Raw genomic sequence first — 27266 nt, 5'->3', positions numbered from 1 at the left:
TTGTCGACCTGGAAAAAGCGTTCGACAATATAAAATAGTGCAAGCTATAGGGAGAGACGTGTCATATACAATATGTACAACAACCAAGAGGGAATAATAAGAGTGGACGATCAAGAACGAAGTGCTCGTATTAAGAAGGGTGTAAGACAAGGCTGTAGCCTTTCTCCCCTACTCTTCAATCTGTACATCGAGGAAGCAATGATGGAAATAAAAGAAAGGTTCCGGAGTGGAATTAAAATACAAGGTGAAAGGATATCAATGATACGATTCGCTGATGACATTGCTATCCTGAGTGAAAGTGAAGAAGAATTAAATGATCTGCTGAACGGAATGAACAGTCTAATGAGTACACAGTATGGTTTGAGAGTAAATCGGAGAAAGACGAAGGTAATGAGAAGTAGTAGAAATGAGAACAGCGAGAAACTTAACATCAGGATTGATGGTCACGAAGTCAATGAAGTTAAGGAATTCTGCTACCTAGGCAGTAAAATAACCAATGACGGACGGAGCAAGGAGGACATCAAAAGCAGACTCGCTATGGCAAAAAAGGCATTTCTGCCCAAGAGAAGTCTACTAATATCAAATACCGGCCTTAATTTGAGGAAGAAATTTCTGAGGATGTACGTCTGGAGTACAGCATTGTATGGTAGTGAAACATGGACTGTGGGAAAACCGGAACAGAAGAGAATCGAAGTATTTGAGATGTGGTGCTATAGACAAATGTTGAAAATTAGGTGGACTGATAAGGTAAGGAATGAGGAGGTTCTACGCAGAATCGGAGAGGAAAGGAATATGGGGAAAACACTGTTAAGGAGAAGGGACAGGATGATAGGACATCTGCTAAGACATGAGGGAATGACTTCCATGGTACTAGAGGGAGCTGTAGAGGGCAAAAACCGTAGAGGAAGACAGAGATTGGAATACGTCAATGAAATAATTGAGGACGTAGGTTGCAAGTGCTACTCTGAGATGAAGAGGTTAGCACAGGAAAGGAATTCGTGGCGGGCCGCATCAAACCAGTCAGTAGGCCGATGACAAAAAAAAAAAAAAAACCTAAGGACATTACACACATCCATGCCCGAGGCAGGATTCGAACCTGCGACCGTAGCGGTCGTGCATTTCAAGACTATAGCGGCTAGAACCACTCGGCCATCCCGGCCGGCCAAGTTCATCTGTAAATCTGTTTATATTCTGTATCATTGCCAATGCTGCAGTGTTCTAATGTAAGTTCCTACAAATTCTGGTGATGCACATGCATCACATAATTATTATTCCAGAAATGTTGTTGACACTAGACTATGACTTCGAAGCTATAAAAGATCTGTAGTGCATATTCATATTTATATTCATATTTTCTACTTTTAGACACACGTTGACAGCACGAGTGGATCCATGGCTTTAATTAATAACATTTTATTACGATTCTTCCGACTGGTCAGAGACTTCCTTCTACATTACACGTAAATGGATGTATGCGGCCGTCCCACCGTGAGCCACTCTGGGCAGATGCTGTTATATACATAATGGTTTCGACTGATACCAGCTACTATTTGCCGATCATGCAATGCAACAGTGTAAGCTTTTTCATATACTTGCCCTCTTTACGTTATATATACACGGTCCAGCCACACTAATGTGGCCCCACCTATGTTCGACGTCAACAGACTAGCGGTGACAGCACTAACACTGGGGGTTAGATAAAGCTCGTCGTGGTGACGACGCGAAAAACAGTGTAGTTGTTTTCGTAATGTAGGAACGGAGCGATTTATCTGACGTCCAGATTGTCATGACCTTTGGCTTTCGGACCGAGGGTGGAAGCGTTTCCGAAATGACTTGAAGAATGAATTGAAGAAAGTAAATACCAACATCCATAATTTTATTTCGAAATTCAATTTAGCTACCAGTTTTGGTGCCTCATTCGCTCCAACTTCAGGCGCCTATACACGAAACTACGTAAGCCGTCTAGTAGCTTGTATTATTGTAGGAACCGCTGTATCAGCCATTTACGGTATTTTTGGGTGTATGATTTACAGAGTTTCGTGTATAGAAGGCTGAAGATGGAACCAGTAAGGCACAGAAACGGGTAGCTAAATAAAATTATTAGATAAAATTACAACTGCTGGTATCTATTCTCTTCAACTCTTCGACCAGCCGCAGTCTCATTCCAAAACGAAAGATGGAATTACAGAAGTTTGTAAACTTTTCGTGTGCCCCAGTGGTTATCGTACACTTTGGTGAACCACGAGCCATAGATGACAGGGATGACGGGTGGCTGCGATGTGTAAGGGCGAATAGACGTTCAACTGGTCAGCAATTAACCGCCCAGATGTTTCACGAGGCTACCAACAGAGTCTCCCCAACGACATTTTAGTGTTTGTTGTTGTTTATGGGCCCCAGCAGCTGACGCCTGTTTTTCTGTCTATGACAGACAGGTGCTCTAAATGTTCATCAAATCGAAAGTATGCTTGCAGCCTTACAGACACGACTGATCTTGAATGAAGTGACTGCCACAGCATACTCGTCATGAAGATTCTGATCAACGGGCAGCACTTGGTCGCTTGTTGTTGTTATGGTCTTCAGTCCTGAGACTGGTTTCATGCAGCTCTCCATGCTACTCTATCCTGTGCAAGCTTTTTCATCTCCCAATACCTACTGCAACCTACATCCTTCTGAATCTGCTTAGTGTATTCATCTCTTGGTCCCCCTCTGCGATTTTTACCCTCCACGCTGCCCTCCAATACTAAATTGGTGATCCTTGATGCCTCAGAACATGTCCTACCAACCGATCCCTTCTTCTGGTCAAGTTGTGCCACAAACTTATCTTCTCCCCAATCCTATTCAATACTTCCTCATTAGTTATGTGATCTACCCATCTAATCTTCAGTATTCTTCTGTAGCACCACATTTCGAAAGCTTCTATTCTCTTCTTGTCCAAACTATTTATCGTACATGTCTCACTTCCATACATGGCTACACTCCATACAAATACTTTCAGAAACGACTTCCTGACACTTAAATCTATACTCGATGTTAACAAATTTCTCTTCTTCAGAAACGCTTTCCTTGCCATTGCCAGTCTACATTTTATATCCTCTCTACTTCGACCATCATTAGTTATTTTGCTACCCAAATGGCAAAACTCCTTTACTACATTGTGTCATTTCCTAATTCCCTCAGCATCACCCGATTTAATTTGACTACATTCCATTATCCTTGTTTTGCTTTTGTTGATGTTCATCTTATATCCTTCTTTCAAGACACTGTCCATTCCATTCAACTGCTCGTCCAAGTCCTTTGCTGTCTCTGACAGAATTACAATGTCATCGGCGAACCCCAAGGTTTTTATTTCTTCTCCATGGATTTTAATACCTACTCCGAATTTTTCTTTTGTTTACTTTACTGCTTGCTCAATATACAGATTGAACAACATCGGGGAGAGGCTACAACCCTGTCTTACTCCCTTCCCAACCACTGCTTCCCTTTCATGTCCCTCGACTCCTATAACTGCCATCTGGTTTCTGTACAAATTGTAAATAGCCTTTCGCTCCCTGTATTTTACCCCTGCCACCTTCAGAATTTGAAAGAGAGTATTCCAGTTAACGTTGTCAAAAGCTTTCTCTAAGTCTACAAATGCTAGAAATGTAGGTTTGCCTTTCCTTAATCTTTTTTCTAAGATAAGTCGTAAGGTTAGTATTGCCTCACGTGTTCCAGTGTTTCTACGGAATCCAAACTGATCTTCCCCGAGGTTGGCTTCTACTAGTTCGGTCGCTTAGATTGTTGAAATACAGTTCATGGTTCAGTCCACCGTGACGTATGGAAAATACAAAAGATCTCCTAAAAATCAGTGAACCACCTCCAGCCTGAGCCATACCCTCCGCAAATTACGGCTTAAACACCGTACTGGACTGTCGATACTCTCTATCCCTTCCATTATTTGAAAAACAAGTAAAAGCGTTGTCTCGTTGGACCACATTATACGCCTCCAGTCAGTAACTGTCCAGTGTCCGCGACGTTATCCGCCGCCGCCTTGCCCCAATGAAGATGTATAAATTCTTGTAGCGTAGTGAGTAAGACTTTGCGAGTTGTCTGATCCAAAGATCAGTTGCTTGCAGCTTTCTTCCCAATGTTCGCCCAGAATCTCTGAGTGACTGACCTGCATTTATGGCCACCAAATCTTCCTGTTGGGTCTGAAACAGATGGCCATTTATAAGGCACGACACTCGTGTCTGATCACTTATTGTTAGTCATTCTGCGACAGCTGAGGCCGTGCTATAAGGTTGCGAATGTTGCAAAAATTCCATGTAGACACGCTGGAGTGGCAGAACGGTTCTACGCGCTTCTGACCGGAACCGCGGTGTTGCTACGGTGGCAGGTTCCAATCCTGCCACGTGCATGGATGTGTGTGATGTCCTTAGGTTAGTTTAAGGAGTTCTATGTCTAGGGAACTGATGACTTCAGATGTTAATTCCCATAGTGCTCAGAGCTATTTGAACCATTTTGAGTCGTTGGGCACTCCGTATTTTACGCTAATAAATGGGGCAACATCCTTCTCTGTGTTGTCATGTCGAAACATGACGGCTCATTTCTGCTGTTCGGCCACTTCTCCACCTCGAACTATCTTGCTGTTTGTATGGAATAAAGTAGTTTATGCAAGCGCACGCGCACACCGCTTCATTTGCATAGCCATGTCAGTGGTGCACGTCCACATGACACGCCATGTACCCATTCTACGATTGTGCGCTGAATAGTAACACTTCCAAATTGTATGTGGAAACTCATAAAGGCTTGTAAGTAAGAAACGTTACTAACATTCTCCTACTCCTCCTCCCCCCCCCCCCATGAACCACGGAGCGGGATGCGACCGACCGGCGGGTGCCGCCCCTGCTCGGTGAGTAGCGAAACCTTCAGAACTTGAAATGCCAACCAATAAATAGGATGCTAGAAAGTACTCAGGCATAACAGTTTGACTCTTCATAATTTAGTCACCTACCATCATATTGGTAGGTGACTAAATTATGAAGGGTCAAACTGCTATGCTTGAGTTCTCTCTAGCACGCTAGTGCTAGTCACCTACCATCATTCCCCCCCCCCCCCCCCCCCCCCATGAACCATGCACTTGGTTGGGAGGCTTGCGTGCCTCAACTATACAGATAGCCATACCGTAGGTGCAACCACGACAGAGGGGTAACTGTTGAGAGGCCAGACAAACGTGGGGCTCCTGAAGAGGGGCAGCAGCCTTTTCAGTAGTTGCAGGGGCAACAGTCTGGATGATTGACTGATCTGGCCTTGTAACAATAACCAAAACGGCCTTGCTGTGCTCGTACTGCGAACGGCTGAAAGCAAGGGGAAACTACAGCCGTAAATTTTCCCGAGGGCATGCAGCTTTACTGTATGATTAAATGATGATGGCATCCTCTTGGGTAAAATATTCCGGAGATATAATAGTCCCCCATTTGGATCTCCGGGCGGGGACTACTAAAGAGGACGTCGTTATCAGGAGAAAGCAAACTGGCGTTCTACGGATCGGAGCGTGGAATGTCAGATCCCTTAATCGGGCAGGTAGGCTAGAAAATTTAAAAAGGGAAATGGATAGGTTAAAGTTAGATACAGTGGCAATTAGTGAAATTCGGTGGCAGGAGGTACAAGACTTTTTGTCAGGTGAATACAGGGTTATAAATACAAAATAAAATAGGGGTAATGAAGGATAGGTTTAATAATAAATAAAAAAATTGGAGTGCGGGTAAGCTACTGCAAACAGCATAGTGAACGCATTATTGTGGCCAATATAGACACGAAGCCCACGCCTACTACAGTAGTACAATTTTATATGCCAACTAGCTCTGCAGATGATGAAGAAATTGATGAAATGTATGATGAGATAAAAGAAATTATTCAGGTAGTGAAGGGAGATGAAAATTTAATAGTCATGGGTGACTGTAATTCAACAGTAGGAAAAGGAACAGAAGGAAACGTAGTTGGAGAATATGGATTAGGGCTAAGAAATGAAAGAGGAAGCTGTCTGGTAGAATTTTGCACAGAGCATAACTTGTAGCTAACACTTGGTTCAATAATCATGAAAGAAGGTTGTATACATGGAAGAACCGTGGAGATACTAGGTTCCAGATAGATTATATAACGGTAAGACAGAGATTTAGAAACCATGTTTTAAATTGTAAGACATTTCCAAGGGCAGATGTGGACTCTGACCACAATCAGATGGAAGAGGATGTAGATGAAGATGAAATGGGAGATATGGTACTGCGTGAAGAGTTTGATAGAGCACTGAAAGACCTAAGTCGAAACAAGGCCCCGGGAGTAGACAACATTGCATTAGAACTACTGACAGCCTTGGGAGAGCGAGTCCCGACAAAACTCTACCATCTGGTGAGCAAGACGTATAAGACAGGCGAAATTCCCTCAGTCTTCAAGAAGAATATAATAATTCCAATCCCAAAGAAAGCAGGTGTTGACAGATGTGAAAATTACCGAACTATTAGTTTAATAAGCCACGGCTGCAAAATACTAACGCGAATTCTTTAAAGACGAATGGAAAAACTGGTAGAAGCCGACCTCGGGGAAGATCAGTTTGGATTCCGTAGAAATGTTGGAACACGTGAGGCAATACTGACCTTACGACTTATCTTATTAGAGAGATTATGGAAAGTCAAACCTACGTTTCTAGCATTTGCAGACTTAGAGAAAGCTTTTGACAATGTTGACTGGAATACCCTCTTTCAAATTCTGAAGGTGGCAGGGGCAAAACACAGGGAGCGAAAGGCTATTTACAATGTGTGCAGAGCGCAGATGGTAGTTATAAGAGTCGAGGGACATGAAAGGGAAGCAGTGGTTGGGAAGGGAGTGAGACAGGGTTGTAGCCTCTCCCTGATGCTATTCAATCTGTATACTGAGCAAACAGTGAAGGGAACAGAAGACAAGTTCGGAGTAGGCATTAAAATCCATGGATAAGAAATAAAAACTTTGAGGTTCGCTGATTACATTGTAATTCTGTCAGAGACAGCAAAGGGGGTTATGTAGGGATTTTACTACAGAGGATCAGGTAGTGATTGCGGGTGGGGCTGGTAATAGTATTGATAGGGATGGGGAGTATGACATAGATGGTGACCTGGAAAAGGTAGCCACTCAGACTGGCTACGAATGTGCATTTCCTGGAACTGTTTCAGCGTCACGATCGGCCTCGTCTTAATACAGCCGTCAGGCGTAATAACATGGGACTTGGGGGTGCGCTGATGACAGAAAGCATGGGTCACATTTCAGTGGTGTCGGTGGAGTCTATCAGCAGGACGGGTTTCACTAGAGATGGCCTGCACCTCAATAGGTATGGGAAGGGGAGGTTGGCAAAGCTCATAGGTGACAGCATAGGTGGGGTTTGTGGGATCACTCATGGGAAGATTCCTGCAGTAGTGGGTGTTAGAGCTGCACCCTTTTTAGATTGAAGTCAGCTGATAGGTATTACTGCTTAAGGGACGTCTCTCTAACATAGAAACCACTTTTGACAAAGCTTAGGTATCCGAGTAATGAGGGAATTAGTATATTTCACCAAAATATACTAGGTATTAGAGATAAAGTTAGTGAACTGCTTATAGATGTTGAGTCTGAAATTATTGGTATACCTGAACAGTTCTTAAATAAGGAGATAATTCAGAGGCTTCCTTTACTAGGATACAGGTTGGCTAGCAGCTTTTCGAGGAGCTCTTTGCGGTGTGGGGGAGTAGCCATGTATGTGAAAAACGGCATCCCATTTGAGTCAATTGATGTTTCAAAGCACTGCACTGAAAAGGTGTTTGAATGTTGTGCAGGTGTGGTCAAATTTAATGGAGCTAAACTTCTAACTGTTGTTATTTATAGATCCCCAGACTCCGATTTCACAACATTTTTGCTAAAGCTAGAGGAGGTTCTTGGTTCACTTTATAGGAAAGACAAAAAGTTGGTTATATGTGGTGCCTTCAATATTAATTGTATAAGTGATTGTGCAAGGAAGAGGATGCTGGTAGACCTCCTTAATTCATATAATCTTATGCAAACCGTATTCTCTCCAACGAGAGTGCAAAGGAACATTAGAACAACCATAGTAAACATTTTTGTTCATTCCTCATTACTAGAAGGGCATTCTGTCAGCAAAAAGGTGAATGGCCTTTCAGATCATGATGCACAAATTTTAACTCTAGGCAGAAATACAATCTGCATGTGGAATGCACTTCCTTGACTCTTGTGCAGAAAGGAGTGCAGTATTCTGCTGCATCCATTTTCAATAAGCTACCACAAGAACTCAAACACCTTAGCAGTAGCCCAAACTCTTAAGTCTAAACTGAAGAGTTTCCTCATGGCTCCTATTCTGTCGAGGAGCTCCTGGAAGAGCTAAAAAATTAAGCAAATTCCAGTGTTACATTGTTGATTTTCTATATTTAAACTTACGACTTGTCACCTGATATTTTTTTTATATTTCATTTTATCTGTTTCTAATATCGTGTTATAATTTCATGTATTGACTCGTTCCATGACCTTGGAGACTTCTCCTTAATTTGGTCCCACGGAACAATAAATAAATAAATAAATAAAATAAAAAGGACGTGCAAGAGCAGTTGAACGGAATGGACAGTGTCCTGAAAGGAGCGTATAAGATGAACATCCAAAAAAGTAAAACGAGGATAATAGAATGTAGTCGAATTAAGTCGGGTGATGCTGAGTGAATTGGATTAGGAAATGAGACACTTAAAGTAGTAAAGGAGTTTTGCTATTTGGGGAGCAAAATAACTGATGATGGTAGAAGTAGAGAGGATATAAAATGTAGACTGGCAATGGCAAGGAAAGCGTTTCTGAAGAAGAGAAATTTGTTAACATCGAGTATTGATTTAAGTGTCAGGAAGTCGATTCTGAAAGTATTTGTATGGAGTGTAGCCATGTATGGATGTGGAACGTGGACACTAAATAGTTTAGACGAGAAGAGAATAGAAGCTTTCGAAATGTGGTGTTACAGAAGAATGCTGAAGATTAGATGGGTAGATCACATAACTAATGAGGAGGTATTGAATAGAATTGGGGAGAAGAGGAGTTTGTGGTACAACTTGACTAGAAGAAAGGATCGGTTGCTAGGACATCAAGGGATCACCAATTTAGTACTGGAGGGCAGTGTGGAGGGTAAAAATAGTAGAGGGAGACCAAGAGATGAATACACTAAGCAGATTCAGAAGGACGTAGGTTGCAGTAGGTACTGGGAGATGAAGAAGCTAGCACAGGATAGAGTAGCATGGAGAGCTGCATCAAACCAGTGCAGGACTGAAGACCACAACAACAACTAATTATATATCTTTATTCTTCGCGTATACGTATTTGTATCCCTATGCCGCTAGAAAACACCTAACTGTAGCGTGTAACGTTGTTGCGTGCAACGTAACTCTGTCAGTGCGTAAGATACAGAGTAATCGAGTTTTGAAAGGTTCCTCCACACATGGAGCACCGTCTCTTTCAATATTACAGTGCCAGGCCATACACGAGCACCGCGACATCTGGAACACTCCCACGCCTTTGATTCACTGTCGTCCATCACCTTTTATACAGTCACGGTTTGGCCGCACTGACATTCATCTGTTTCCAAAGCTTAAAGGACACCTTGGTGAGTGGAACTTTCACAGTGATGAAGGAGTGCAAGCAGAGGTGAGAATTTGGCTCCCTCAACGAAGTAAAACTTTCCACAGTGAAGCTGACAACAAGCTGGTCCGTCATTGGCAGAAATATATTCATTGTCATGGTGGCTATGTATGGAAATGAATATACAGACATGAAGAATAAATATGTAGAATGTTAGTAACGTTTGTTTTGTTTGGGAAGCTTTAAGCGTTTTCACATAAACATTTCGGAGGCATTACTTTTAAACATTCCCTAGAACACAATCTAAAGCGTCCAAAACAGAGCAGCGTATTCTTTCAGTGAAGTGACTAATATTTTATCCACTCAGCATACATATGTCTCATGATTTTGCAGCACAAAGACGGAGTAAGGTAGCGCAGTTGTACGACATTGGGAACGTATTCGGCAAGACTGTGGTTCAAATACCAATCTGGCCTTGAGATCTGCGTATCACATTATTTTCCTTTTGCACGATGATTTCTTTGAAAAGGACGCGGTCGATTTACTTTTCCATCTCCCACAAACCAAACCTTGTGCACCGTCTCTCAGACTTGGTCGTAAACGCGACATTCAACAGTCGTCTTCCTCCCTCCCTCTCTTCCTTCCTTCCTTGCTTCCTTCCCTCCTTCCTTCCTTCTTTCCTTAACACGGCAGTGACATACGTCTGAAGCTCTGTTCATCCCACTTGAACCAACCATAAAGATGTGACAGACGTTGTCCCGAAGATACGCTGCTCAAACTCACTAGCAGAGGTGCCAGTTCTACTGCATATTCGAAATAGCAAATTGCGGTCCCAGTCGAAGGCAGACTGGCACCGCCGTCGTGTCTACGTCCAGTTTCAATAACACAACGACAGGCAGAGGTGCTACCAAGACAAAAAAAAAGTCAGAGGTCGCCTTACTACAGAATTATATGCTTTAGATTATTAAATCGTGACTGTCTTAAGTCCTTGAATTGTGTAACTGTCACCCCAATCGATTAATTCAGTGGTAGTCATCGACTAGTTTAGTGTTGATATGTTGTCGCGATTCGAGGAATTCTTACGTAGCCTCAAGTAAGATGTAAAAATATTTTGAGAACAGGAGTAAATTTTTGGATGACAGCTGATGTTGAAATGCTACTATCGCGGATCGAACAAAACAGTATGACACAGGGACTCCACTAATGAAACCTGTGCAATAGCACATAAAAAGTAACGAAGAGCTTAAAATGGTGCCTTATAGTTTGTCTCTTATAATTGTGAGACAAATAATTAATATACATAGAATAAGACAATCTGCTAAAGAAATGACTAGCTCTAAAATTACTCGCTTTGTTGCGTTCCTCGGTCATTTCAATTAATTAGCCTGCGAGTTAATTACGAACTGTTCAGATGGGAATCTATACCTAAACTTTGGAAATGTCGTGGTTGCAATAATTGGTGATTTAATGGCATCCTTGACTTATAGAAAGAATTCACACTCATTGTCTATTTCTGTCAAATGCCACATTTCGCTAAAAGAGAATTCCTCAGCAGCTCCAAGAACTAGGGGCAAAAAACGCATCAACATCACATATGTGTCGTGGAAGGTATTCAGGTCCAGTTCACATGAAGGTGCTCTTGTGATACAGATTCCAATAGCGACAGCAGAGACCATTACCCCAAGGTGACCAGATTTATTTATTGCTCGCAGTTGTATCGCCACCATAACAAGGGATCCTTGCAAACTGTAGCTACTTTTAGCAGGAGTGCGTAACGGTAGTCAATCTGCATTTGTCCCGAATCAAAATTCTGTCATTCTGCTTGAAAAGAAATCGCCATTAAATTTACATTTAGGGCCACTATTACAGATGGAATTCATCATAGTAAGTGTTCTAGACCTTCCGTCCTATCGGTGCGACATAGCATATAACGGACAACGTTCCTTTAAAATTAATTCGATATTTATAAAATTAAGAATTCCGTAAATTAAACGGAAAGAGTTATTTAACTTTGATTACTGAACCCCTTTCCCGAGTCACCTGCTGTTGGCAGTCGTCATGGAGACGGAGGTAAGTTAATTGGCTTCGCTCACTGCTTAGCTGGACAGGCTCTGTCTGATAGCCGACCGCTTTATAAGCAGCCATTCAATTAGAGAGCATACAAGAAGAAAGCTGGAGCTGCGAGCATCGAAAAAAAGTCCTGCAGGAAAGTACCACTCTGCACTCATAGCCAGAAACGGTTTTAAAGGTATGGGACATTCACTTTCGGAATCAACTTGCGCATTTTCTAAACGTATAATCGACATAAAAGAAAATATAGAACCAATATCTCAAGAGATAACAGGAAAATGTGAAACATTAGTAAGTTATTCGGTATTTTTTTCTGGCTATAGAGAGTTTTCAGGACGTTAAATCAACGTCGCTACTAAAACATTGACGTAAGGGTACGTAGACGAGAGTACATTAAATCATTATGCCCATATTTAAACTTGAGCTACTTCAACAGATTTCATTATGCTATCGGGAGAAAATTTTTCGGGTAAGTGATGTGCCAATAATTTTAAGAAAATTCGAAAAAAAGCGTACAGTGAATGTAATTGGTAAACTGTGGTTCATCATGTTTTACTGGCCGTATTCAATTATTATTCCCTTTGCAGAAAAGAATAGCCATAATAAGCTGTTTTTAGTATACGTATCTTTTACAGAAAATGCAGAGACAGTTTTCACACAAATAACATGTTAATCTGCAAAAATAATTTATACTATAATATATGGAAATATTCTGTAATAAGGAATATAACAAATCACGTAAGAGTACATAAAGATACGGAGCAGTTTATTCATCTAAGTTTTATCTGTTATTAACTTCTCTAACGTGTACTGACTTCTTTCAGTGACCATGAATATCTGTTCCTCATTTTGGTACAACTCATTTTTGTACTAGACTTGTCAAATAAACAAAATTAAAATACTATACCAGAGAGTGGTGTGGCACCGATCAGCGAAAAGCCCCATCTATGTTGTCATTAATCCCTGCTCTGCGCTCTACCCGGTTGAGCACTGAACTAACTACAATTGACCACTAACCATGTTTCATATTGTTGTTGCAGTGATTTACGCAATTGCTTTTCAAACCAATTCCTTATTATTTCTTCATATCTTCGAAGCAACGTAAGTAACATTTCCTCGTGCACTTTTAATGAGCTAATCCTACATACACTATCCGGACGCCACCAATAACATACGTTTTTCGTATTGACAGCATTATGCTGTCATCCACTGCCAGGTACTCTACATCAGCGACCTGAGTAGTCATCAGACATCGTCAGAGAGCAGAATGGGGCACTCTGCGTAACTCACGAACTTCGAACGTGGTCAGATGATTGTGTGTCACTTGTGTCGTACATCTGTAAGCGAGATTCTCACACACCGAAACATCCTTAGGTCCACGTGAAGGGACACGTACAGCACAAAAGCATACAGGCTGACGTCGTCTGTTGATTGACAGAGACCGCCGACAGTTGAAGAGGGTAGTAATGTGTAATAGGCAGACATCTATCCGGACCATCATACAGGATATCCAGACTGCATCAGGATCCACTGCAGCCGTCCGCTGTGGCCAAGCTGATCTAGGCGCTTCAGTCCGGAGCCGAGCTGCTGCTACGGTCGCAGGTCCGAATTTTGCGTCGGGCGTGGATATGCGTGATGTCCTTAGGTTAGTTAGGTTTAAGTAGTTCTAAGCCTAGGGGACTGATGACCTCAGATGTTAAGTCCCACAGTGCTTAGAGCCATTTGAACCACTTTGGGATCAACTGCAAGTACTATGACAGTTAGGCGGGAGATGAGACACCTTGGATTTCATGGTCGTGCGGCTGCTCATAGGCCAAACATCACGAAAATAAATGCCAAACGACGTCTTGCTTGGGGTATGGAGGGTAAACATTGACAATTGAACAGTGGAAAAACGTTGTGTTGAGTGACCAATCATGGTACAGAATGTGGCGATGGCAGGGCGTGGATATGGCGAATAACCGGTGAACGTCATCTGCCACTCTGTATAATGCCAGCAGTAAAATTCGGAGGCGGTGGTGTTACGGTGTGTTCGTGTTTTCCAGGGAAGGGACTTGCCCCCTTTGGTTTGCTTGGCACTATCACAGCACAAGCCTACATTGATGCTTTAAGCACCTTCTTACTTCCCACTGTTGAAGAGCAACTCGAGGATGGCGATTGCATCCCTCAACACGATCGAGCACCTGTTCATAATGCACGGCCTGTGGCGGAGTGGTTACACGACTATAACAACCCTGCAATGGACTGGCATGCACAGAGTCCTGACCTGAGTGCTATAGAACACCTTTGGGATGTTTTGGAACGCCAGGCCTCATTGACCAACATCGATACATCTCCTCAGAGCAGCACTCCGTGAAGAATGGGCTGCAATTGCCCAGGAAACCTTCCAGCACCTGACTGAACGCTGCTTACGAGGATGGAAGCTGTCATCAAGGCTGAGGGTGGGCAAACAGTATCTTTGAATTCCAGCATTACCGATGGAGGGCGCCACGAAGTTTTAAGTCATTTTCAGCCAGGTGTCCGAATACTTTTGATCACATAATGTGTATAGTTGTAATGTTTGCATCATCATTAAAGTTTATGTTTTCAAACTATCTTTTTGTAGTGTTAAGTTCTATAATTCTGTAGCATTTTTGTTGGGTTGCTCCGACTAAGTGATCGGCACAACCCTTCACGGACTTAAATTCTAATGCGTTGATCTCTTATATCTGTACGACTTTTAGCTGTAGTAGAGTGCAGGAAACTGTATTCTCTTTCAATTGTGTAAGGCGCGGGAAAGGACTACTACCAGTGGAGAACTGACTGATGAAAGGCTGCAAGAGCCGATTTTATTCATCAACGAATGGCATTCCATAAAAGCACTGAGTAAAAAGTTTAATATTCCATTCCCAACACTGCGTGACAGAAAATTTAAGGAGATATCAAGACGACCACTTCTCAGCTGAAAAGCAGAAGACAGCTTTGGCTGAACGGTTAATGTTGATGGACAATATTTTTCTCGGACTAACACCCGTACATGTCCATAGAGTGGCTTTTGCATATGTCGAGACAAACAAAAGGAATCCTTTAAGTGTCCGAAAGCCAGAAGCAATCAGTATCTACTGGCTTACAGCATTTAACCGATAGGAAATAAACGTATTTTTTTACCACTTGGGAGGTGTGATGACAAGATCTGGCTTCACACTGGGTCTTGTTTTTAACATGGGCAATACGGGGTGACAACTGTTGAAGACCCTGGAAAATGTCAGATACAGCGAAAGAAAGAATTGGCTCTGCCGTTACCTGGTAACGACGGAAAATAATAACCGTAATTTGCTGCATGAACGCTGCAGGGGGCTCCAAACGATGGCCCTATGAGCGTTGTATAGTTCTACTCATGATGAAACGAAGGTTTATTCCTTACTTAGCGTAAGCACTTCATTCTCCACTCAAGGGGTGGCGTAGGCAGTAGGCTGAATTTGGTACTGGACAACCATGGTAGCCATGCCAACTTAGTCGCATGAAACTTCCTGGCTAATTAAAACTGTGTGCCGGACCGAGACTCGAATTCGGGACCTTTGCCTTTTGCGGACAAGTGCTCTATCGTATGAGCTACCCAAGCACGACTCACGCCCCTTCCTCACAGCTTCAATTCTGCCAGTACCTCACCTTCCAAACTTCACAGAAGCTCTTCTGCGAACCTTGCAGTATTAACATTCCTGGAAGGAAGGATATTGCGAAGACATAGCTTAGCCACAGCCTGGGGGATGTTTCCAGAATGACATTTTCACTCTGCAGCGAAGTGTTCGCTGTTATGAATCTTCTTGGCAGATTAAAACTGTGTGCCGGACCAAGACTCGAACCAGGGACCTTTGCCTTTCGCGGGCAAGTGCTCTACCATCTGAGAATGTGAGAATGGTCGTGAATCGTGCTTGGGTAGCTAAGATGGTAGAGCACTCGTCCGCGAAAGGCAAAGGTCCCGAGTTCGAGTCTCGGTCCGGCACACAGTTTTAATCTGCCAGGAAATTTCATATAAGCGCACACTCCGCCGCAGAGCGAAAATCTCTTTCTTCAGTCGCATGGTTTATGTCGTGATAACGGCATAATTATGCTCTCCATCCACCATAATAGATCTTTGGCTTCAGCCGTTGATGGACAGCTCATTGGCTTCAGCTTCTGACAGCTTCATTGTGTTTGCCTTCTAAATCTGCTTTTCGACGTGAATGTGATATCAAAATCAGATCCTCCTAACAGCATAAAATAATCTAGTACCATACTGTTTGTTGTTTAACACTGCGAATTTCAAAGTAGCCACTGATGGAAATTGTTATAACCAGGAACAACACAATAACCTCGTCACTCTGGTTTATTAAATCACAAATCACTTTTTAACAATTATGTTAGCCAAGCGTCTACCCAGGCTCACACTCAGAAGTAATGCATAATTAAAGTTTGGTTATACCAATGTCCAAATGTGCATAGTGGGGTGCACGTCCCGTAATTATTCCCAAGTCCAGTGAAGTTCAGTCTCTCCAAGTCGCTAGATTTCCGCCGAGCAGCCAGGTAACCTCGCGTGGTGCGGCGAGTCATCCACAAGCAGCTGGAGCACGGCGTACTGCACTTCCCGATGAGAACTGTCGTTTGCGGCGGCGGCCGGGTTTATCTAAGGCTTGCTAGTTAATGGAGCCGTCGGCTGGGGTCGCTGTTTTCCAGGGAAAACCAATCGCAATGTTTCCTGGCGTAGCCAATTGCTGTGTGCTGACAAACGCGCGTGCGCGAAGGCGGCCATCGATGGTAGCCGCGAGCCGCCCGGAGAAGTGGGGCCAGCGATGTATTTCTCGGCCACGTAAGGGAGCGTGCGTGTGAAGACGGCCAGCGATGGAAGCAGCGGCCCGCCCAGAGAAGTGCGGCCAGCGATGTATTTGGCGGCCGCGTACTGGAGCGCGTTGTTCGGTGTTTGTTAGAAGTGGTGTATACCACAGAAATGCTGTTTCTCTGTTTCCTATTTATCCACATACATTCACAGATAGAGATTACTTGCATCCTGAAATCATGTTACAACATGATGAAATTCCATAAACAGCCATAGACAGTGATGAGCCAATGAGCACATCGCCTACCATTTGGCTCCTGTTACTCTGCCGAAAGAAAATGACATCGCTTCTCAATCGAAACGTAGTCTAATCTAAACTTTGAGGCGCTAATCATAATACCATCTTCAGAAGGCCAAAACAAAGCAGAGAAACAAAAAAGAAAACCCAAACAATATCCAGAGATTTTAACTGGAAGTCCTCAAAAGAAAAAGAAAAAGGAAAAAAAAAACTGGAGGACAAACTAGTAAACCAGAAGTTTCCTGAGCAACGTAGGCCGAAAGAGACAAAGTAAAAGACGCCAATGAAGACGATGGAAGCTAATATACGCAACCGCAATTCGAACATTGGAACAGGAAGGCCTTCGGCTTCAATTGTTGGCACTCACCATCAGAAAACCAAGGATATGTGACATGTCAATCGTCATGCGACAATCGGACAACGACGAGAACATATGTGGGTGTGAATTGGTGCGTCTCATCGTGTTTAAAGAGAAATCAATATACATACATTGATGTACAGATTTATTTTTTTTTCTTCGTTTAGTGAGAAAACGCCAAATACGTACCAAATATAATCTGCAGGACACACGTTCAAGAAGTAGAAGGAAAATTCATACGAAGGATCACAAAATAGAGTTGCAGCTGTTATTACAGGAAAAACAGTTGCGACCCTCTTGATCAAATGGTTCAAATGGCTCTGAGCACTATGGGACTTGACATCTGAGGTCATCAGTCGCCTAGAACTTCGAACTACTTAAACCTAACTAACCTAAGGACATCACACACATCCATGCCCGAGGCAGGATTCGAACCTGCGACCGTAGCGGTCGCTCAGTTCCAGACTGTAGCGCCTAGAACCGCACGTCCACTTCGGCCGGCCCCTTTTGATCCAATGTAGGAGTGATAGGAAAAATTAATCTTCGATATGAAAGGTATCATAAATCAGAAATTTTTGCCCCAACGTTACGCCTCCACTTACAATTACTCTGTATGTTTTTTGTAATTGTTGTACAATAATATTCAAAAACTGAGACAGATGTTACGGAAAATAAAGTAGTTTGCCGTCATTTTGACACTGTTCACTCATCTTCATTCACTAACAATATTTGTGCCCCCCTCCAGGTTCTGTATGCAAACCCATCGTGTTATTACTTTTTTAGAAAATCAAAATCAGTGTCGAAAGCGTGACACTTTCATGCCACTGATAACATTATGGAGAATACGCCAGAAGCAATGAAGATCATTACGAAAAAAGGCTTTCCAAAACTGCGTGGCAAAGTGAGAAGCTACTGTGATAAATGCATAAATACGAAAAGTTCTTTCGCTTTTTAACATATTTCGTGTAAGTATTTGTTGTTACAGAAGAAATCTCATGGCTGCAACATGCAATTCGTCTAAGTTAGGTGTTTAGAGAATAGTGTTTGCATGAGTAATGTTCGTTTTGTGCATTATATAAGTAATCTATTTCTTTAGTGCATTACCAACTCTCTGTGATATATTTTATATTTGTAATTCCGCATGCATCTGTGGTGTCACCGCTAGACACCACACTTGCTAGGTGGTAACTTAAATCGGCCGCGGTCCTGTAGTACATGTCGGACCCGCGTGTCGCCACTGTGTAATCGCAATCCTAGCGCCACCACATGGCAGGTCACAATACACGGACTAGACCTCGCCCCAGTTGTACGGACGACATAGCTTGCGACCAGACCTACCAAGTCTTCCTCTCATTTGCCGAGAGACTGATAGAATAGCCTTCAGCTTATTCCATAGCTACTACCTAGCAAGGCGCCATTTGTATCAGTGCTTATAGCTTACTACTATTCAAGAGATGTATTCCAACAAGAGAATAAAGTTAATTATTCCAGCTACGTACTGTTCTTCTTATTCATTAATAAGTCTCATGTTCCAGTACTTCACGCCCGTCTGCGTTAGTTTAGCGTGCACTTTCAGCCACTTCATTCTACAAGGTGTTGGCCCAGCTGCCGACACATCACATCAATTCCTTTGCGGTGTGACTTCCAGCTTCTGAACTTTTCTGTACGTTGTTTGCATTCCTGTTATTCTGCAGGTATGCTTCAATGATGTAAGTGACGCAATATACTGGCATGTTCCGGACCTGTAGGTGTCTAATTTATGTAGAGTGTAGTTAATACTAATTTGAATATTTTCATGGTCTGAACTGAACGTTAATTTTTTATTAACACAAGCAACGAACTTCCTTTTTTTATGGGAGCATAATTCTGTTCCAGAAGTACTGTGCGCACAAGATTTTTTGAAGTGTGCAGTTCACGACCAGTTTGCCAACTCGACAGGTTGTGATTTACATATGTTGTCCAAGCCATTAAAACACCATCTCCTTCATTCTGAGCAAAAAATCCCTTGTCAAAAACCTCGACTGTATTTCACGAAAAATGGAGCAAAAGGAGTTTATGATCAGTAATTTATGGCTCCCGCCCCCATCGCCCCGGGAAGCTTTGTCACGGCTCGCGCGGCTTCCCCCGTCGGAGGTTCGAGTCCTCCCTCAGGCATTAGTGTGTGGTTGTCCATAGTGCAAGTTAGTTTAAGTTAGATGAAGTGGTGCTTAATCTTGAAGACCGATGACCCCAGCAGGTTGGTCCCATGAGACCTTACCACAAATTTCGGAATTTTTTTCCTCCCCCATCTGTCAGTTTCAAGTTCACTTTCCCTCGCATTCCAACCTCTCTCCCTGTAAGGCAATTGTACTGTGTTTATTTAGGTCCTAACTGATTACCCTGGGGAGTTATCCTGTTGTTTGCAGGGCAGATCTTGTGTTTATCTAGCTTCAAATTTATTAGAGAGTTTACTATGCTATCTCCGTAACTCATTACAAAATTAGCGCAGGATGTGAATGTCCATTTAGTATTTTTTTCGCTATAGTTTATGACCCGATGTGGCTGTAATTTTTGGGTAGCTCTAGAAATTTATCTAGTAGCGTTACATGAAAAAAAATATGCTTCAGGTCAATTTCAAGACGTCGCCAGCGCAATGAAAAAAATGGTTCAAATGGCTCTGAGGACTATGGGACTTCTTCTGAGGTCATCAGTCCCCTAGAACTACTTAAACCTAACGAACCTAAGGACATCACACACATCCATGCCCGAGGCAGGATTCGAACCTGCGACCGTAGCGGTCGCGCAGTTACAGACTGAAGCGCCTAGAACCGCTCGGCCACTCCGCGCAAGGAAAAGTATAAAATGGTGAGAAACTCAACAAATGCAAAATTATTTGCTTGTTAAAACAGTTACTGGTGCGTTTTATTTCATTAGTTACACACGAGTCAGGAAACTTTTATTAACGTCACAATTGTGGGCACTGTAACGAGCTCGTGAACGGTTTGTGCTCAAATCAGACAATTTATCAGGTCCAGCGACGCTTTGTATAACATTTTAAACTATGAAGCGACTATTTGCGTGCTTCAAAAAAACCAGCGCCCTGGACCCACCATTCACAGAGGCAGTCGACGGCTGGGAGTGCACGGCCCACACGCGAGATCCGCCCCAGACTGACTGTGTATACTGAGCGCCTGGGGAAATCGAACTACTGGCGGGTCCACTACGTGGCTCCGCTGCGCCAACAGATTTAGCTCACCTGAATAAACAAATTAAGCATCGCACACCACCGAGCCAACCGCGCAAGGAACAAGAATGTGTCTCTGAGCAATAGAGCCACCAGCCTGAGGATGTGTCTGGCTTTGTACGGAGGAAGAAAATGCTTGCAGTCATGCGGCACTGTTACCGCTAGCTGCCCTGTTCTGCTACATTGTGTATGCACAGAAAGATACTATGTCTACGCTTTGTTTAAATCCAGTAGAGTCTGTGTTAACGTGCCACAGCAATGCCTAGGCGACGTGCATGGCGTCGTCGCTGGCGGCGCAGCGTTCCTGTGTATGGCAGTTTGAAGGCTATTGACATTGATTTGGCTGGACAGTTAAATAAACAACAGTTAATTGGAGGTCCAAATGTGTTTCGTGGACTCCATTTGAACTTTACATGTGATGTACAAGCAGTTTTTGGAGGTAGTACATGGCTCACGCTTGTTGTTGTATGGGGCAACCATGCAGATTATGGTGGCCTTGAAGCTTTTCCAGATGCAAATATTTTGACATGGAAGACATGGAGTATAGCAGAGGCAACAGGACTTTTGGCTAAACAGCCTTATGGTACACTTGTTCCAAGTATGCCATTTGTGTTGAGTACCAGAAAGAAGAAAAAATTAAATGCAGATGAGTACCTTTTTATATGGGCCAAGATTGGTAATGGAAATTGTAAAATAAAGATCAATGGTGACTGTATGTTATATTACAGGTTATATTAAGGTTAGTGGTCCCAAGGCATTAACCATGCAATATGCGAGCTATATCACTTGATTATTTTTAATTTATTCCGATTTTTACATTTGGGTATGTCACTCTGACGACATGGTGTCAGACATAAATCTGGGCAGCCGTGTTTCATTGTGACAGCCATTTGGATCGTAAATTATGGCTATAAAGACCCAAATAATATACACAGCCTGACATAAATGGATAATAAATTATAGTGATATGGGTAATGAATTGGATAGCGACCTGTTAGGAGAGGCGGGAGGGAATGGGGGATGTGGAAGACCTTTGATGTGACACAGGGGGGAGGGAGTCATAAATCATTGGCCTGCAACTCCCTTTGCTCAATTACTTCTTGTGACTTGTATGACCCAGTTTGACGCTATTTTTCATGTTGTCACGCTTGTTTTATTTACTTCTGCTGACAAGATCAGGTCCTCTCTAGAATCTAAAAAGTCATTCTGCGTATTTTACATTCGTCGAGAAAATCGTTTTATATGATTATCTGGTGCAGAGTAACATTTAGAAACTAGTAAGTAGTGGAAACAGCAGTAGCTGTAGCATGAAGAAATAATGTTTCCTTCGTTCTGAAAATGTAGAACAATTCAGACGAATTGTAGGAAAGTAGATTTATATCATGAGCGCCTGCAGCCGTGGACATTAGCGGTGCTATTGAAGACCGAGACAAATAGGAAAGATGGAGCCAAATAGAAATGTAATCAGATACTAATAATGAAGATTGGAGAACAGAAAATGAAGTGACGGACTGAGAAATGAAAAGTGAAGGAAGTGTAACTGGGAAAGGTGGGAGCATTTGTTTTGCAGTTTTACAGTGGAAAACTCCAAACAGAATTTAATTGTGGAAGGTGCGGTTGAGGGCAGGGTTGGGGGAGTTATGAGGTTGACAGGGCATTGTGCACAAAGAGGAGCATGATGTAATACAGCGTATGGTAGTCACATAACCTGTCAGACAACAACAAACCAAACTGGGAGCGTGAAGCAGTGATATGGTCGAGTACACCATGTTGCAAATGTAACGCAGACAAACGTACACGATTTGTTCTGACTGCGTAGAGTTTTAATTCTCGCGCCCTATTGGGTTGGATCACATTATTGGATGTTCGGTACAACGCCTGATTTTTCGCTTCGTATCTTATGGAAATATGTATAGAAATTGTTGGAGAACATACATGCGGATGTCTTCCTGCAAATGATGACACCATTTTCGTCTAAGTTTCGGTGCTCATCCAAAACTACGCCCAAGCTGTGCACTGTTTTGCGGTATGGCCCTCGGTTGCCGTCATGCAGTTGTTCGCAGACTCGTGAACTAATTAATTTGTGAATGGATACTAAACATAATTTGGACTTTTTCCATTTAGTTTTAAGTCCCGGATTTTGCATACATCCGAACACTCAAGTCAGATCAACATTTATTTGGGCTATAAGAGTACTGATATCTTCAATTCTGGGACTGAGTAAAAGCTAGAAGTCGGTGGTATAAAAATTGTATTTACTCGACACAACCGACTATAGAGGGATCAAGGCTGACCGTTGTGGCTCTCTTCAATGAATACGCGACCAGAACGACCAGAACACGTTGGCATCTGCTCCTAAAGTAGTTTTCAACCACTATCTGATTACCCACTTGCATTTTTCTGAGCAGTATTTCTAAGCTGAGAGTATTAAATACATTGATGAAGTGGAGAAGCATCAATATTGGGACCTTACAGTTGTCGGTACAATAGTTCAGGACATAAGTTACCTCAATTAATGCAGTGTTTGTACTATGGTTGAAAGCCGTCAATCAATGCGCCTGTCATATAACTTTGATGGTATTTGTCTTATTAAATTGGGCAGAATATTTTTTCTCTTCCTGCGTTATCTAGCATTTTCCACGCTTATGTTTTCCGTTGCAGAAAGGTACACCATGCTGGGAAGCTGAATTTTTGCGTTTTAATTACAACTAACAGTCAGTACAAAATGTGCCTTTTCCCACCTGTCCCAAACATGGATGCTTGTTCACTTTTAATGAACGCGGAGGTTATAAAAAATGCACTCAGCTAGGCACATTCAAGTGCAGGCTCTTCGTCAAGCTTTGCAATAGCAGCATGAGGAGGCAGCTCAACGCTATTTTCGCACCAAGCGACACTGCGTCTCCAGACGCGGTAGCATTTCCAAGGCGTGGGGCTGCGCGGTTGGCCATTTCGTAACCGAGCGTTGTGACACCGTCTTCAAAATTTCAGCGGTTCAACAAAATGAAAAATTTTAATAATTGTAAGAAAATGAAACACCCACAGTCGTCCTTATATTATGTACTCTGTAGCTACCACTGTCGGTACTTCAGTGCGCCGCCTTCTGGTCTTAGCTGATACTGAAGGGATTACCACGATCCATGTATACACTACATCAGCGGCCAACGTAACTGATTTGCGGAGACTAACTGTAACTGTGATGTCAGCACTCCTAGCTGGTTGGTTGGAGTGCTGATATCACAGTTTCATTCTGCTGAAAGGCAGAAATTTTGAAGACGATGTCCAAACGCTGAACTAAGCATCAACTAAGACCTGAAGACCGAAACCGGTAGCAACATAGTACATAATCATAAGGACGGCTCTAGACGTTTCTTTTTCTTACAATAGTGAACAGCCGTGGTCCCTAAAACCTCCCGTCAAAAAGATGGACATAAAAAAAACTTTAAAAATTTTAGGCCTACAGAATCGGGCGATTCCTGTTCTGTCTTTTGACTGCAGGAAGGAGCAACTTGGCCGGCCGAAGTGGCCGTGCGGTTAAAGGCGCTGCAGTCTGGAACCGCAAGACCGCTACGGTCGCAGGTTCGAATCCTGCCTCGGGCATGGATGTTTGTGATGTCCTTAGGTTAGTTAGGTTTAACTAGTTCTAAGTTCTAGGGGACTAATGACCTTAGCAGTCGAGTCCCATAGTGCTCAGAGCCATTTGAACCATTTTTGAAGGAGCAACTTGGGGACTGGTCAATAGGCCCCAACCAAGTTCTGTCGTTATCTGTATGCAGAAGAGAGGAAATTAAAGTTTTAGGCAAGGACGAAAACAGTCTCATGAAGCAGGCGCTCTTCCATGATCAAGAAAATAATGGATGTGGATTTGATCAATTTCGAATTATGTTTCTCCGTCACGATGCAATTTCATCGTCAGGAGCAGTGTGTAATTTCCATTTGCGACAATTTTGGAACCGTTTTTATGTACTCGTAAATTCGCATGGAACAGAATTCGGCATTTGATCGGTTGCGAGGCACTTCATGCAACTTATGCCCAGTTGATTTCCATTGTACTTTTTAACGTGACTCACGACCAGGCTATGATGTTTTAATTAGTAATAGAAAGTACTAAATATAGGAATCTTTGTGTGTAACTGTGCGAGCACACTAGGTGACCGAAAGTATCCGGACACCTGGCTGAAAATGACTTACAAGTTCATGGCGTCCTCCATCGGTAATGCTGGAATCCAGTATGGCGCTGGCCCATCCTTAGCCTTGATGACAGCTTCCACTCTCGCAGGCGTAGTTCAATCAGGTGCTGGATGGTTTCTTGGGGAATGGCAGCCTTTTCATCACGGAGTGCTGCACTGAGGAGAGGTATCGATGTCGGTCAGTGAGGCCTCGCATGAAGTCAGCGTCCCAAAACATCCCAAAGATGTTCTATAGGTTTCAGGTGAGGACTCTGTCCAGACCAGTCCATTACAGGGATGTTACTGTCGTGTAATCACTCCGCCACGGGCCGTGCATTATGAATAGGTGCTAGATCGTGCTGAAAGATGCAATCGCCATCCCAGAATTGCTCTTCAACAGTGGGATGCTGGAATGTGATTCAAGCATCAATGTAGGCCTGTGCTGTGATAGTGCCACGCAAAACAACAAGGGGTTCAAGCCCCGTGCATGAAAAACACGACCACAAACACGACGTTCACCGGGAATTCGCCATACCCACACCCTGCCATAGGATCGCCACATTGTGTATCGTGATTCGTCACTACAGTGATCAATCGTCCAATGTTACGCTCCATACACCGAGCAAGGTACCGTTTGACCTTTACCAGCGTGATGTGCGGCTTACGTGCTTGAAATCAAAGTTTTCTCACCTCCTACTTAACAATGATAGTACACGTAATGGATCATGATGCAGTTTGGAAATCCTGCGTAATGATCTGGATAGATGTCCCTCTATTACAAATTACAATCCCCTTCAACAGTCGGCGGTCTGTGTCAGTCAACAGACGAGGTCAGCCGTCGAAGTGGCCGTGCGGTTAAAGGCGCTGCAGTCTGGAACCGCGAGACCGCTACGGTCGCAGGTTCGAATCCTGCCTCGGGCATGGATGTTTGTGGTGTCCTTAGGTTAGTTAGGTTTAACTAGTTCTAAGTTCTAGGGGACTAATGGCCTCAGAGGTTGAGTCCCATAGTGCTCAGAGCCATCTGAACCATGTTTTTTAGACGAGGTCAGCCTATACACCTTTGTGCTGGACGTATCCCTTCACGTTTCCATTTCACTATCACATCGGAAACAGTGGACCTACGGATGTTTAAGAGTGTAGAAATCTTGTGTACAGACATATGACACAAGTGGCACCCATTCACCTGACCACGTTCGAAGTCTGTGAGTTCCACAGAGCGCCCCATTCCGCTCTCTCACGATGTGTAAAGACCACTGAGGTCGCTGATATGGAGTACCTAGCAGTAGGTGGCAGCGCAATGCGCCAAATATGAAAAACGTATGTTTTTGGGAGTGTCCGGATAATTTTGAACACATAGTGTAAGTTGCATCTCTTTACACCCGTCGTCCTATCCCTGACAAATAATCGATAAGTCAGTGCTGTATCCTCGTATGGAAACACAGGATTATCATTTTCTAGCGTTTCCACGTTCGAATGCGCTCCATTTGTGAAATAAATTTTAATTCTACAGCTACTTAGTTTGTTAAACTCCTCCCCCGAAGCACGCTCCAACACATGTCCCCATGTCCCGTACTGTTTGGCGTCCTGCACCCAGTGAGAGAAAACTGCTTAATATGTCAGCAGAGTATGATCCGTGATCGGTCGCTCTGGCGTTTCAGAATTAAAGTTGTGTTGCGCAGTTTTTGCTTTAGGATAGAGTGTAGGGCTATTAACCAATTAAAATTTCATGGAACTGCAGGCGAATTGGCGCTCAGGGCCGATTAAATAATGTTAATTACAGTGTTAGTGCATAGTCAGAGCTCAGCTGCCCAACGTCCCTGTCACAAGGCGACGTGAACGACTTAACAGAAGTGTGAACTTGTTTTAGGATGGTTAAGGAAATAGGACTGTTACTTGTCAGGCGAGTTACATTTATGTCTACTGTCAGTTATACATGATAGGGCTCTGGATAAGCTCCTAAGATGCTGAATATTCGGTAACCTGATTATGGTTTTCGTTTTCCCTTAGCCATTTTTGTCCATTGAGGATCACGTCGGTAGCGAAACTTTTCTTTCTATACTCGTTTGGTTTTCAAAGCATGCAACATGCGGCGTCAAACTAAATCAGTATCTGCATGTCCATGTATCGATTAACGCTCAATCTTTGACAACTTAGGGAATAATTGAACTCCGCTGTGGATGTACCATAGACGATTGTATGTTTTATAACTAGATAACACCGCTAACGCCGATGTTTGTTATGAAACATAAGCAGTTCAGAAACACCCACCTAAGACGTATTGTTATTGCAATACCTGATACCGCCTGAACGATTATTTTCAAGTCACTGCTTTGTTACGTCAAGATGCTGAGTTTTCGATGCTATACAGGCAGTTTAAATTTCACCGTTAAATTTTTTAAAGTTCTGTGCATTAGTCCTGCACACTTTTAATTCAGATTATGTCCACTACTCAAACGATGAGTACCAACCTGGTGAGTCCAGACTCCCAGGAAGGAGGTCGCTCTTGTTGCCAACGACCAGGATGGTGACGTCAGCCATGTCGCGGCTCTCCGACAGCTGCTCCAGAAGTGTGCGGGCGAACTGGAAGGACGCCGCGTCCGCCAGGTCGAACACCTGCCGAGCAGCAAACAAAAACTGCAAAAGCCGCAAACGTGAGAACACAGAGGACAGAGGTTTTTCTGACACTTTTCATTCCCTATCCCTTATGGACCCACTGTAGGGTCAGGGATTTTTCTGCAAATACTGGGCGATTA

The 27266-nt window shown here is 43.2% G+C and overlaps 1 protein-coding gene across 1 annotated transcript in view; it reads right to left on the bottom strand.

Moving 5' to 3' along the window:
* Positions 1 to 27266, bottom strand: part of LOC126204214 (GTP-binding protein drn-1-like) — a 106621-nt gene that overhangs the window by 12385 nt on the left and 66970 nt on the right. Inside the window, exon 6 of the mRNA XM_049938612.1 lies at positions 26982 to 27126. Within this exon, the coding sequence (XP_049794569.1) occupies positions 26982 to 27126 (145 nt within the window). The remainder of the gene's footprint in view (positions 1 to 26981; positions 27127 to 27266) is intronic.

Source organism: Schistocerca nitens, chromosome 9 (genome assembly GCF_023898315.1).
Source record: "Schistocerca nitens isolate TAMUIC-IGC-003100 chromosome 9, iqSchNite1.1, whole genome shotgun sequence".
NCBI classification, from domain to species: Eukaryota; Metazoa; Arthropoda; class Insecta; order Orthoptera; family Acrididae; genus Schistocerca; species Schistocerca nitens.
The sequence above is the reverse complement of the archived record's forward strand: the minus strand, read 5'-3'. Positions and strand labels throughout refer to the sequence as shown.